General features: G+C 32.9%; 1 protein-coding gene across 1 annotated transcript; it reads left to right on the forward strand.

Moving 5' to 3' along the window:
- The first annotated feature begins 4,274 nt into the window (after nucleotides 1-4,274).
- LOC121125879 (uncharacterized) lies at nucleotides 4,275-7,690 on the forward strand. The gene is made up of 2 exons (XM_040721132.2): nucleotides 4,275-5,904; nucleotides 6,018-7,690. The coding sequence occupies exons 1-2, from the start codon at nucleotides 5,035-5,037 to the stop codon at nucleotides 6,912-6,914; spliced, it is 1,767 nt and encodes a 588-aa protein (XP_040577066.2). The 5' UTR covers nucleotides 4,275-5,034; the 3' UTR covers nucleotides 6,915-7,690.
- Nucleotides 7,691-15,447: the final 7,757 nt, after the last annotated feature.

Here is a 15,447-nt window from a genome sequence, read left to right on the forward strand (position 1 = left end):
GCTAATTTCATTATTGCAAAAATAAAACATAATTGATTGCGTCATCATTGTCACACTCGATGTTGTTGCCCCATAGTTGTTTCAATTTCATATAGAGAGATGACTCAGAATTATGTACAATACACAGGTAATTTACTATTACTATTAGAAATAATAATGAGAAAATACGGGAAGAAAAAAACCGTTTGTCTTTCTTTCTCTCCCTTCTATGAAAACGCTTCAACATAAAAATGGGGCATTTCTACTAGCATAATATATATTGTATGTATGTAATTATTACTGTTAAAATTTTGGGAAAGAGAAGAAAAAGACTCCATAGAATCTTCTGGACGTGTTGATTCCTGTATGTATTTATTGATTCGTTTTTCTTTCTTTCCTTCTCTTTTTTTCCTTTTTTTTATGCCACTACAGAATCATAAAAGAATTTGTATGTAGTTTATGAATAATGTGACAATGGAAACGAAAGAAAGAGGGCGTTGTGTGGTAGGTCTCTTGTAGTCGTTACTTGTTCACGTACGTCGCTATCATGATGGGTTAATGTAAGAATGGTTAGCGTGCAATGCTATTCTAATAATAAATCCTAACCACTAAAAGAGAGATGAAAAATAAATCAATCTATTAATTAAGTTGAAAATCTGTCAATAATTTGTGATGTTATTTTTTTTCTTTTTAAAAGGGAGTTTAACAAAATTATAATTGTCTTTATTTTTTTACTCCTGCTACTATAACGTCATAGGCATCTGATTAATAACTAGGATTAATGTAAAGTGTGAGGAGTCCAGACCCAAGTATCTTTGAAAGATCTATACATAAATAATATTATTTCTTCTTTTTTCCCTCTCTCTCTCTCTTTCCTAATATTATGTACATAATTCCTCCACGTACCGGATATATCCAGTTTAACAAAAAATAATAAGAATAAAAAAATTGAATTGCAATTGTTAATGTTAACGTATCTATACTAGTAATATAATTGAGAGGGGTCGCTCTCCTGAGCCGTCGTGGTGGTAGTTATAATAACTAGTAGTAACTACTCTTGGGGGATGAAAAGAAAAAACAGCTGATGCAATAACAATAAATAAAAGGAGGAATAACAGCAGAGATCGTTGACACACTTCAAACCAAAGCGTATAATATAAATAGTTTGTTATTTTTGGAGGGAAGGGGGGGGGGATAATCCCCTTTTGTTGCTCTTTGTATCATCCTTATTTTAGTGGCCATTGGTCCTCCCATCACATTCCAAAGGTCACTTTTGCAGACTCTATTTGACTGTTAAATTACAAATTATAATTCGTAAATTGTTTGTGGTTTCCAATTTAAATAAATTGGAATGTCTTACTAATAGCACAAGGGAAATGACGCAGGGTGAAAAGATGCGTAGTGCTACATTCGTACAGTTATTATTTAGTCATCATGACTACAAACGATTGATTATCACTATTTGACTGTATAATCATTGGTTACATAATATATTGTATATAGAATAATAAGAGACGCCGCCATTTTGTTTTATGAATGTACATTCATAAATGGTGCCTCAACATAAAAATATTATCAAACAAAAAAATCAAGAAAAAGAGAAAATCCATATTTATTATTTTACTTCATATATTATAAGTAGAGCCAAATATTTCATTGACACATATAAATCAGTGATGGGAGCTTAATATTCAAATTTCTGGTATGATTGTAGATACCCCAGAGTTTAGGATCTGAATTTAATTGAAGATACTTAAATTGGCCCCTTCAAATGTATCATTTTTTATTGTGGCTACTGTAAGTGACATTTGCGACACACCCAAAGTGTTAATAACAATAATTAGCTAATAGAAGTTGATGAAAGTTCGTCCAACTCTACAAATGTGATTCTAGCTTACTTTTGTATGGACGGGACACATATATGCACACCTGAGATGGACTCTTTCATGTACATATACGACAACGTCTACCTACGTATAATAAATGCAAACTATAGTTAGTTTAGAACCTTAATTTGATTGAAGGGTTCTTAATTTGGGATATAGGAAATCCCTTAATTTATAATTATTTTGCAAGAGAGGATGGATTTTGGGTACTGTAATGTGGATTTGCGACGTAGGCAAAGGGTTAATAGACATTTTTTTCTGGATAGACATTCAGGATAATTCTAGTAAGTTTTTGTGGGTATACGGGCCACATATTAATATGAATAATAATGTAGTCTCTTATTTTCTTTCTTCTCTAAGTCATTACAGCAATCTGCTACTAAATAACTGCTATGGTGACTGATGGTAGTAGTAGTTAGAGGAGCAGCTAGCGAACTCATCATCCCCTTTTTCCTGCCAAACAACAAAAACAACATCAGCATTGACATACAAGGAGCAAAACGACAATAATACATAACTATAAGTCGTAGCTCAGTAAACCATCAATACACTTAGTTAGTTAAAGAAGGAGGGTTTGTAATGTGTGTATATATATCTAGAAAATGCTATAATAAAAAGGAAAAAAAAAAATAATAATAAAACATCTTCCGCACGCCAGAAGAAAGTAACAAATTCAAAAAAAAAAAAAACCATTCTAAAATAATAATAATAACAATAAATGGGAAAGTAACTTATATTATAATACATATAAGATCTTTCTTTCTTTATCATCTATAACCTTCTCTTCCTCTTTTTTTCTTTGGTGAATGTACAATTATGTTTAAATATGTATGTATGTATGTACTTTCTGAGTACCTCTGCTTAGACTTTATAAAATTGTCTTTAAAATCCCTTGTCTCTTATCAGACAAACGTATCCACAAAGAACTGGGTGAAAAAAAAACACAAAAATACATATTTACACAATAAACAATTCACTAATAAATAATAATTTGATATTATATCAAATAAAAAATCGTAAAAGTATTTCCTATTTCCGGTTATATTCCTCTCCCTCACCACACACCATACATACTCATTTTTTACAAGAGAGAGAGAGTGGGGGGAAGGGAGCGAACGAACAGCGTAGACTCTTTTAATCAGTCTTTATTATATTATTATTTTTATGTACATAAAATTACACACACAAAGACTCTCGGGCAGGTGGGAATTGACATAAAGAAGAAGAAGAAGAAGAAAGACAGAAATATTTTAACAATAATAATTGAGAGGAAACTGAAGGTGTAAGAAGAAGAAGTAGCCGCGCCCTGGCGGGTCGGGCGTCATCAAAGTGCAGAGAGAGAAAGAAGAAAAAAAGAGAGAGAGGGATCATCTATTGAAAATAATAAGAATAAATGTATTTAATAGTTTGTCAACTCCTGGATTATTTATTAGGAATAAAGATCGCCATTTTGTTTTCCCACTTATTTTATCAGATTTGGGGAGGTGAGTGTATTTATATACACACACACCCATCAATGAGATCTATGAGCAGACCCCTTCCGTACATACCTACATATTTGTACATAGTATGTACAAATCATTCCATATTTCTAAATCAAGTCAACCACGCATTTACATGCTTATTCATCTTCTCCTTTTTTTTCTTTCCTTTTTTTTCTTTTTCTTCTTTGTTATTTATATTATTATTATTATTTCAAAAAAAAAAAAAAAAAAAAGAAGGGAAAAAAAGGAATAATCATAAACAGCCCAACAAGCCAAATAAAAAAAAATAAAAGCGATTATGGCGTTCGTGATTGACCCCCCGCCTCCTCCTTCTCTCTCTCCTTTTTTTCTTACAGAAAATAATTATAATTAAAATATGACTCTCACAAAAATGTAGATTTGAGCATGCATGAGGATGAAAGATTCATGCCTTTTGTAGGTAGATAGAAAGATTGTAATAATAATTCCCTATTAGCTAATCCCATCTTTATTAATTGACTTAATTAGTCTGATGATGAGGAGGAGTAGGGTTCTGTAATTTGCCAATAACATTATTTAGTAGAAGAATACATGAATATTTGAAGTCCCTAAAGAGTGTTATGTTTTGTTGATAACATATAGTAGAATAAACGAAAGTGTTCTCAGGGAACACGGAAATGTACGCAAAGATTGCGTCCTAGTAACAATTACATGCGTCAAAATCATTTGAGCTTCTGACGCGTCTATTATTATTATTATTTTTCTTCTTTTTACTAGATGGAGCGACATGTTTCGGATCATTCACCACGCTGCGAGCTGCTCCTGCTGCTAGTAAATAACAATAATAAAAAGAATTATAGTAGTAAAATCGCGACAGTACAAGCGTGTACGCTTAAAAGAGGGCATGTGTATGACGTCAGAGAGTTTATATAAAGGATGCAAGGGCTCGCCGGTTGAATCATTCGTGATTGAAGGTTTGACATCTACGCAAGTGAGAAGTTATAGTAAAAAAAAAAGTATAGTAAAATACGAAGAAGCGAGATTGCTTTTTCTTCTTCTTCAGTTGTAATAGTGACCGGGAAGTGAGCGGACGGTCCATGAGCGTTTAAACTTCTTTGATATTACTTGTTAGAATAGAGTAAGACTAATTGATTGATTGAAAAAAAAAATAATAGTATTGAAAGAGTGATTAGTGTATCTTCATATTAGACTTTAGTGGTAAAAGGATTCTTGAACTTATTGAGGAGGAGTGAATGACCTCCCTGATCCGGACAGACAGCCTTCTATCATCATCATAATTATTTCCCTCTCTTCTCCATCATTTACACTGCATGAGTGTTCACGTCATCCGACACTCATCGTAGTAGGAGCAAACACATTGAAATCATACCCCCAAGGAATAACAGTCTGAGAGTAGAAACCGTCATGCAGGACTATAGCAACAGCATGAACTCCCTCTCTGAGGTCCAACGCATCATTGGACTCTCACTGAGTAAAATACAAATCGGTCGGAATCAACGAGGTGGATTACCCCTTCACAAAAACCTCCTTGTGGCCACCGTTCTTAATAAGGCCCGTGATCTCTACATGCAAGAAACCATGTACATGAACTACAAAATGATGACTGGGCAACTTAATGCAGCTCAAATGAGCTGCATGGCCATGCATGTCCCTTCTGCCCCATCACCCTCAATCATCCCAATGGAATGCCCGCCTCATCTGATAATAGTGGTGGACGACTGAGTCAACCACCACCCCCACAACAAAATCTTCATCCAGCTTCCTCTTCCATGGAGCCGACTGAGAGGACTGGCAATCCTGGTAATGCGGGAATGTCTTCCCCCTATGAAGAAGAAGCTTCTTGTTCTTCCTCCTCCAATAAATCCCTCTCTGCTCAAGAACCTTCTCCATCAGGACCCTTGTCTCACAACAATTCTCTCCTCACACCCCCCTCCTCAAGGGCTCACCCTTCTCCCTCTGACGAGGGCTTTATTGATGAGCCTGACTGTGATTGTGATGCGCGTAACTTTAGTTCAGAGTCCACACGTGTCCCCTTCCAATACTGCTACCAATGTGCTCCTTTTCATCCCTCTAATGGCAGAGGTCCTACTCTTGTACCCGCTGCCAAACCTTCGATTAGACATCATCACCAATCTGAAGAAGAATCTTTAAGTGGAGACGGCATGGTTGAGCGACTCGTGAATGGTGCTGGGGAGTGTAGTAGTGGTAGTTCTCATCCAGTTGCATCAAATCAGCAGCATTACAGCAACACAAATATCACCATCTATGATATGGACTCTAAAGCTACAGAGCTTCGAACAACCTCTACTAGTAATAGCAGCAGTAGCACGACACTTAGTCATTCCGGTCTTCGTAAAAGACGTATCTCAGATTCCAATGAATCATTGAGTAGTTCCTTGTCTGGGAAGAGAAGCCGATCCAATTCTGGAGGAGGAGATGAAAGTCCTGATGAATACTCATCAAATAATAATTGTAGTAGTACTGTTGGTAGTCAATTCCAGTTACAAACCCATTCTCCTCAATCTGATTCATCTGATTCTTCTTCTGATGAGGAGGTAATTATTATCCTTTCATCTTTTTTATCAATTTATTTATACATACTACATAAATATTGAGGAAACAAGATGTTAAAAGCACACAAATTAATTATCATTGATTCTTCTTTCAGGTCTTTCACCCTGCATTTCGCAATGGCAATCACCATGCTCCATCTCCTGCCTCACTCACCAATGGCCTTGCCCATCAATTCCATCATCCACACAGTAGCAGTCCTCAACAACATAATCTCCATCATCATATTCATCACCAAGCAGCAGCTGCAGCCGCAGCGTCTCATCACCATTTCCAGTCCTCTTCATCATCCCTCCTCAGTAGTACATTATCCTCTTCAGCACCCTCAGGATCATCCTCATCCGTCTCAATATCAGCATCACAACAATCTCCCACGAATAACCATTCTTCATCCTGCAACAATCCTCCTCCATCTATGGAAATTGATCAAATTACAAGTCTCGTCTCCATATTCTCATTCGGTCAGCAAATCATGGCGGCAGCCGCTGCCGCCTCCGAAGCATCCAAACGACTTCAATCTCACAATAACAAATCCTATAGCGAGTTAGAAGAAGACAATGAGAATCAAGAGGGGGAACATCATGAGGAAGAGGCGACAGAGGAGAGGATACGAGGTGAGGTCTCTACTTCTCCTAAGGACTCCACTGAGGAAGAGGACAATAATACTGACCACATTCATTGTGCTAGCAGAAGTTGTGAAGATGAAAAGTCCAGCAGTAAGCATAATAACAGCAAAAAAGAAGAAGCGGATTCTGACTCAGAGTCAGATACATCCTCAGACTCTGGACATTCATCTGATGATCTCGAAGCCGCCTCTTCACCCGAAGAATCCTCCTCTCTCTCCGCTGCTAATATTAATTCTCCAGGCTCTGAACTATCTTCTAAGACATCCCCACCACCAACAACGAATCCTGGAGGATGCTCTGCTCAAGAAGTGAGTAGCGTAGGGAAAAAGGACTCTACAAATTGTATACTCCCAGTTGCGACTGTATAAAAAACTCAGATGAAAACGGACTTTAGAAGCACGATTGAGTGTCATGATCCTCTCCTGTCAGTCAAGAGAGTTATGCATTCATTCATTCATTATAACCCATTTTGTGGAATAAGGAATTATCAATTAATGATTAAAATTGTTGTTGTTGTTGTTAGTGCAAGAAAACGAGGATTATTATTATTGAAGAAAGGAGTTTTTTTGGGGGAGCAAAGAGGAAGAAATAGAGAGAGAGAGAGAGAGAAGGTGGCATTGTTTTCTTCAGAAATAAGAAAGGTTTTATTTTTATTTATACACATTTTTTACTAGTGAAGAGACGAATTATATACATATGTATATATACATTTACAGACAAACTTTCTTTGGGCCGATCGGCTGGAATGATCATCACTAATAAAATAATTCTACTTTTTTAAGAAGCAAGAAGAAAACACAAAATAATAATAACTAAATGTGTCCCTCTATTCCTGTATGTACATAGGTACATAACATTATTAAATATTTCTCTCTTAATGTCTCGCTCTCTCACATTCCCTCTGACGTCACATTGTGCATTGAGGTACCTGATATTATTATTATATTATATTATTATACTTATTTAAAAGTTATCTATATATACACACACATTGTTCGTTTGTTCTTTTTAATCAACTCTGACACTCTTAAATATATATATATATTGCTTATTATTTTACAACCACTACTATCATTATTAATTTAAATAGAAATTTGTCAATTTCTGCAACGTTTGAAATATATAATATATATTTATCAATAAATCCACTGTTGCTTACTTCTTTTACTATTACTCAGCTTCCAAGAAGACTCTTTATAAATCTGGAAGCTGAAGGGAAATATTCTTATTATTATTATTGTTATTTTTTGTCAGTTTGTAGTACGTAACTACTAGTAATACTATTTGGGGCGAGGAGGGGGGTGGAGTGGGAATAGAAACAGAAAGAAAGAAAATAATATGGCGTCCAAAATGGCTTCTTTTTTCTTCTTCTTTTCTTTACTTCATAATAGCTAAGCAAAGTACGTATGTAAAATCGTTGTTATATATATATATATATATACAATAACAATAAATAAAGCGTTATATTTTGTAGTTGAACAAAAAAAATGAGAGGGGAAAGGTTGTGTGACTGCTGACGACTCATTTTAATATAATATATATAACTGTTGTGTAAAAGTTGTAACCAATGCACATAATATGAGACGCATCTTTTTAAAGTAAAGACTACGTTTTTTGGAGAAGACGAATGGGATCTTAATAGTCGATTTATTCATGGTGTCATTTTTGATGATTTGTGTGAGAATATGAGGCACATGATGATATAAATCCCCTTGCTATTATAATATAATACCTTCAGTCATTTGAAACATTAGGAACATATTTGCAAGTGGGTTGTCCAAATTATTTAAAGGCGATGTCATCAGAGGGGGTTTGAGGGAGAGTTTTTTGTTCTTTTTTTATAAATGACAAATTTTATATTTTTAAAGGGAGACCATTTAAATGAGTGTTCGGCCCATTCTTATGACCCGTCCTTAGGACAATCAGTACTGGAACGGATTAAATAAAGTTGAGTGACGTCCTCAGTGTTCAGGCAATACTTAATTAAACCGGCCCGGGAATGAATTGGAGTGGACAACAGTCTTGATTCCTTAATATGGACTCCCACAACACAATTTTATACAAGGCAAACGAACAAAAATTCTCTAAAATGATGACAACTTAATATTGTTTTGGGGGCAAAACAATTTTCTCTATTGTTAAACCGGTAAAAATTGCAGGCAACGACGCCTGAAGAGTTTTGGGGCTGGATGAATTAAATTATATAATCGTAACGTCATTAAAGGGGGAGGGAGGTGGACTTGTACTTTTTATCTTAGAAATGTGCCAAATTTTACAACGAAATTGACTTTTTTGATAAATTTGAGTTTAAAACTTTTTGAAGAAACATGATGAGCTTTTCATACAAACGACGCCAACAGGATTTTAGAGGGGAAGAGAATGTGGGTTGGGCTTTTTTTGACAATCTATTTTTGAATATATGTAAGTGATCAATTTGACAAAAACTACTTTTTTTTTTTTGGAAACAAAATTTTTTGTAGAAAGGAATACTCCATTTGAATGAAAAGCCTTTCTTCAACATTGATTTTTTTAAAGACAAGAAGCACATTTTAAGAATAACAATTCCTCAAAAGTGGTCAATGACACATTGGCGGCTCCTATGATTAATTACCATTGTTGATACTGATTCAACAATGTTCTATTAATTAAATAAAGACAAGAAATTAATAATAAATAACCCACCAAAGCTTGCAGAAAATATTATCCTAATAACCGTCTATCTATGTGACTTCTCTTTGGAACCTCATAATAGGAGTAAGAAAACGTAATAAGATAGCGTTTAAAGTGAGTAAATATTATGTTTATTACTTATTAGTTACCTATGCGAGTACAAACAGACATTGAAAGAGAAACAACAAACGTGTCTTTTTGTGCTGATAACTTAGGTACATTACATATAATATTTCTCCCATTATACTTATTACCTGTTTACCGTTGTTGCTGGTTGATGATTAAGTTTTATTACTGAACACATTTGATTCTCCTCTCTTCTTTTTATTCTAAGATTGAGTAAATTCTTACTCCTATCATTATACATTATTAATAGACTCCAAAGAAAGAAACAGAGGCTACCTGGTTAGTTAGTCGTTGTCGTTGTCTTTGCCCTCCTCCGCCTCTTAACTCTCTAACGGATATTTGATTTAAATACTTGTATGCAATATTATATTAAGCACTCTCCCCCGAATAATAAGTACACATAATTCATTAGTAATTTTGTCAAAAGAGAGGAGTACATATTACTATATTAAAAAAAGTGAAAATATATTTTGTGTGTAGTTATTTCTAACCCGGATTTGTATTTGAATTATTTTTTCCATCATCCTCGTCATCATTCCCCTTCTCTCTCTTCTTCCTTTTTGTTATTGTTATTATCACTATTATTATTATTATTATATTTTTCTTCTCCTTTTCCCTTCCTTTTATTTATTTCTTCTTGTTACTTATCCGGTTGTTGTTGTGATCGACCCCTTACACACTCACTCCAAAAAAAAAAAAAAAAATGCATTGATAAAGAAGAATCCCTTAATAATAAATACACATACATTATTATTTAAAAAGAAAGAACATTAACGCGCGCGCGCGAGAGCATGGGCGCGCGTAATAATAAATAATTCTCCGATGTTTTTCCCCTCTTTTTTAATGACTTGATTGAGGTTAAATTTTATGTAGATACATACATACGACTGCAAATGTATTATATACTAGTATAAAGGCATCCATGTTTGTTCCAGTCTTTTTTTCCTTTATTTTTAAATGGATACTCATTTTCAAGAAATTATGTTTGTATTTATCTTTTATTATTATGAATTAATAGAATAATTACTACTACTATTATTGTTAATAGGATTATGAACTCCGTAGAGTCTCTTCCCTCCTTCCACTTTTTTATATTATATATTTTTTTTGTTGTGGTTTTTTGTTAGTTTCATTTACCAAGTTTTCACTTAGCTTTTTTATTTATAGTTCATGCTGAACGAATAACATATGTAATTACGATTGAACAATCTGAATGTATGTTACTTATTCCAACAACAAATCATCATTTACCCATCATGATTGCTGTTTAAAAAAAACACAAGATATGCTCTTAGAAGAGCATTGCGGGCCTGCGGAAATATCTTAGTAGGTACTACAGAGTTGTTGTTTTTTGACCTGATGAAGTAAATTAATAATAGCTACATTCTATAGCCTATATAACATCTAACTATATACGGGTGTGGATTCCAAAAGCTCATTAGTTAGTTAGTTACTTGAGATGGATGTACCGTGCGTTGTGTGAGGGTCGGAGCTTTTTTTTGACTATTTTGACACTTTTGTTTTGTTTTTTCAAATGCCCTATTTGATATAAATTATTTTTTATACAGTCTAAATATTTGGGTAGAGACTAAAGTTCAACAAATAACATTTTTTTTTTAAGAAAGGGAAGTTGATTGGATTTTTTTAATGTTATGTTTATTTATTTAATTTTAGAGCCAAAATTTTTGGGGAGAAACTAAATTTGAACGAAAACATTGTTTTTTCTTCAAAAAATAAGGAAACGGTTTGGATTGTTTAAATGGCAAATTAAACTTTAAAATTTTTGGAAAGAGACTAAATTTGAAAACAATAGATATTTTTCAAAAACAAGGGAAAGTGTTTGGTTTTTTTATTGTCAAATTTAGTATAAAAATGTATTTATTTATTTTAGAGTCAAAATTTTTGGGAAGAGACTAAGTTTGAACAAAAACATACTTATTCTTCAAAAAAAAAAAAAAAAAAAAAAAAATTGTTTGGTTGTTTTAATTTGCAAATTTGAAATAAAACTTTTTTTGTTTATTTTAGATTAAAAAGCATTCCGAATAGAGTAAATTTGAAAAAAAAAAAAATTTATTTTTTTCACAGAAAAAGAAAAATTGGTGAGTTTTTTTATATAGCAAATTTGACATGAAACTTTATTTATTTATTTTAGAATCAAAATTTTTTGGAAAGAGACTAAATAGGAAAAAATTACACTTTTTTCACAATAAGAAGGAAAATGTTTGTTTATCTTATTTGCAAATTTGATATATAAGTGTATTTGTTTATTTTAGAGTTAACATTTTTGGGAAGATATTAAATTAGAACGAAGTACATTTTTTTCACTTAAAATATTTTTTTAGAGGCAAATTTGTCATAAAACTCATTTTATTTATTAGTGTAAATTTTTTGGAAATAGTCTAAATTTGGAACAGATTCATTTTTTTCCTTTTTTTTTTTTACAAAAAAGGGAAATTGTTATGGTTTTTTAAATGGAAAATTTGACATAAAGCTTTTTTTAATTCTGGAAAAGTATCACATCTAAAATTTTTGAGACAAGAGGAAATTTTTATATTTATATATTCTGCGAAAGTGAGTGGTGGGGTGGGGGGCAATTGCCCAGTGGAGCCGGAACTGTAGGAGGCCTTCGCATTATATAGTTAATATAATAAAAAAATATTATGTTGCAAAATATTAAAACATGTCTCTTATAAAAAAAGTTTATTAATTCAAATAGTCTCTTCCGAAAAATTTAACAATAATTTTTTTTTTAATTTAACATTTGTAAAAAAAAAAAAATTATAATTTTATAATTATAATTTTTGTCTACAATATGGAAATAAGATTGTATAATGATGTAATAACATATTTATATTTTTAACAGAAACTAGGTTCATATATATAATAAAACTAGGCATTACAGGGATACATTTTTGATAGACAGTTTGGTTTAAGTATTTTTATTTTTTGGTTTCATTTTGAGATGATCCAAGAGTTCAGTATTTTCCTTAATATGAATGAGAAAAGTGTACTGATTATTATAAAATAAGAGTGTTTAGGCCCCGAAAATGGCGTAGATCAACAATGTTTACGTCACGTGAAAGGTGGATTTCTTTTAATAATAACAAAAGGATAATAATAAAATCCTATTTAATTTCTAAAAACAGCGTCTGCAGTTGATGGGCTGGACATTTTATAGCATTGAAACCCCTTTTCTTTGATTAATATTTAAGAATCTGTGAACTATTGAATCATGTCAAAAAGGGATATTACCTTTTATAAAAAAAACTATCCCTCTAATGCCTAGTTTTATTATACGAGGCAGGGGGGTCTGAAAAGCTTCCCATCCAAAATTAATAACATACTTGTTTTTCTCAATGGATATAGAAATACAAGGTTAGACCATCATGTAATCGGTCTTGTATCTTACCGACTGCTAGGTAATACAGACAGATTTTGATGTCGTTATAGATAATAGTAGCGATACTCTATTTGTAAGAGTCAATGAGGGGTATATATAGCCACTCTTTGTAAAAGTCATTCCCTATGACGTCGCTATTAAAAAGCGTGGTGGAATTCAAGGATCAGTTGGAAAAGCGTTATGGTATAACATTGTATTTCTGTTCATCCTGGGGTGTCTGAAAAGTTTCTGACCTAACAAAGAATTTTTTCTAAATTTTTTACTTTTATTTTTCAACATAGTCTCCACGTAACTCTATACACTTACCCCAGCATGCTCCCATACCTGTAACCCGTTCAAATAATACTCGGGGCTTTTCTTTGAAAAATAATTGTTCACAAGACAATTGTTTTTTTCTGGATTGCATTACTCTGAGCTTGATTGACATATATGCGTCAAATTTTAACACAACAAGCCTTTATATGTCTTCTATTGTTTGAATCCATTTCACTTTCAAAAACAAATATTGAAAGACATCTAGCACCTCAATTTTGTCCCTTTTCACAAAATAACTTACATCAACTCACTCAAACGACTGTTACATTACAACTGCAAGTTGCAAAATGGCTGACACTTAAGTGAGTAACGTTCAACAGTGCTGGATGTGAGTTGTGACTAGCTTTTACTCACGAGTGCATTAATCTTCACGTTGAGGTCGGAAGCTTTTCAGACCATCCTGCCTCGTATATTAAAACTAGGCATTAGAGGGATATTAGTTTACTTACATCAGGTGCGTCCACAGTATTATATTTCAGGGGAACTTGTTTTTTGGAAATTGCTTGAAAAAAGATCGAAAGATTAGAATTTTACCAAAAAAATTCAAAAATCAATAGCTATTCACAAATATAAAATTTTTTATCAATAACTATTGATTTTTGATAAAAATCCATATTTGAAATTTAATTTTCATATATATCCATAGTTATTGATAAAAAAATGGAGCAAAAAAATTGTTTATTTTTTTTTTTCTGAATACAAATTGGTGATTTTTTTAAATGGTTATTAATCCTTTCTTATATACAAAATTCCCACTAAAGATCAATAATTTAAATAATAAAAACAAATTAATTTAAAATCATATTTTTCTCAAGCTATTTAAAGAAGCATCAAAGATTCCAAAGTTATTGAAAGGATGGGGTAACAGACCCCTTTATAAACTAAAATATAAGATTTGTCCGCTTTAAAAGTCCATTGTTTCAAAATATCTTGCAATTATTTTGTTTAAGCCTGCAGGAAGAGGAGCCTTTTTTTATTTTATTTTATTTCAACTGAACCAATTCCTAAAAAAAGGGGACTAGCGGGCCTTGTTGTAGGAAAGTAGCAGCGTGAGTCGCGGATGTGATCTCTGCGTGAAGAATCCAATCGGCAATGTTTCCAGCTCGCCTATTTAAGTTTGACCATGTTCTTTAAAGTACTGATCGCGAGTTCTCAGGTGTGGGTTAAAGTTGAGTGATTCATCAGGACCCTTCGCAGTGAGAGTACCAACGATTGAACTTTCCCAAGAAACTACCATTCTATACCAGTAGTTACCCAAGGTCTTTATTATTTTAAAAACTTTGTTAGGCCCAGAAAATATTCTGTCTAAGAATTTATATCCATTTGATCTTTCCAACCCATATTTGATTCTTTTTTCCCAAACATCATCCCTTTTCATGAGTCTTTTTAGCCAACTAAGGTATTAGATTTTTCCAAAATAATTCTGGGTCAACTAAATACAGCCCCAGGCTATTACAGTGAGGTATTAAGGTGGATGTTTGAGATAAACAGTGGTTTCTCTCCCAGATAAGGTTATTTTTTTTTGGAAAAGTTTATTTAATCGTATGTGTTTTTAGAAAATGGTGTGGATCTCAAGAGATGTCCAATTTTGGGAACCACTAATTTGTTCCAGATTCGTAGTTCTAATTTTTTCGTAATTCTCTTTAATGATTTGTTCTTAGGATATCAAAGAGATCCCAAGACCCAGGAGAGTGCTAGAACGACGTTTCAATTTTGTTTTTTTTAGAGAAGTGACTAATTCTATTTTAATTATGTTTATTTTCAAGTCTAAAGCTCCTTTGAATTCAGCAAGTTCATGATAACGTTTATAAATGAGATTTGGACTTCACTTTGTGATCCTGTTGTAAAAATTGTGAGATGATCTGGTTATAAAAGAGTCTTAAATGATTTATCATTAATTTTTAGACCTTTTTACGAGATGGTTCGAATCGAGCTTGCAGTGAAGATTGTTAATGCAAATGAAAAATGACGAAGAACAGAGAAGTTGGCCTAGCTTTCTCTTTACATTTGGTAAATCAAGTCTTGAGAAAGATTCTCTAGGGACACAAGATATCATATTGATGAATGCAGGATGAAGACCAGTACTGTATAATTGGCTTATTAGGAATTCATGACTAATCGAATAAAAGGCTTTTTTTAAATCGATTAGCAGGGATGCAAAGTTTGTTCGTTTGACTTGGCTTTTTTGATAGCCTCATGAGGGGATTTTGGAACGTCTTCTGCTAACCGGCCTTTAACAAAGACCTACTGTGCTGGAGATGTCATGAGATGGACTGTTAAGGATAATTCTTTTGTTAATAATTCCAGTGAGGATATTATACAATGCGTCGAGAAGTGTGACAGATCTATAGTTGACAAGGTTGAGGGGATCCTTCCCCTTTTTGAGAATA

This window comes from Lepeophtheirus salmonis, chromosome 11, assembly GCF_016086655.4.
Source record: "Lepeophtheirus salmonis chromosome 11, UVic_Lsal_1.4, whole genome shotgun sequence".
Lineage (NCBI taxonomy): Eukaryota > Metazoa > Arthropoda > Copepoda > Siphonostomatoida > Caligidae > Lepeophtheirus > Lepeophtheirus salmonis.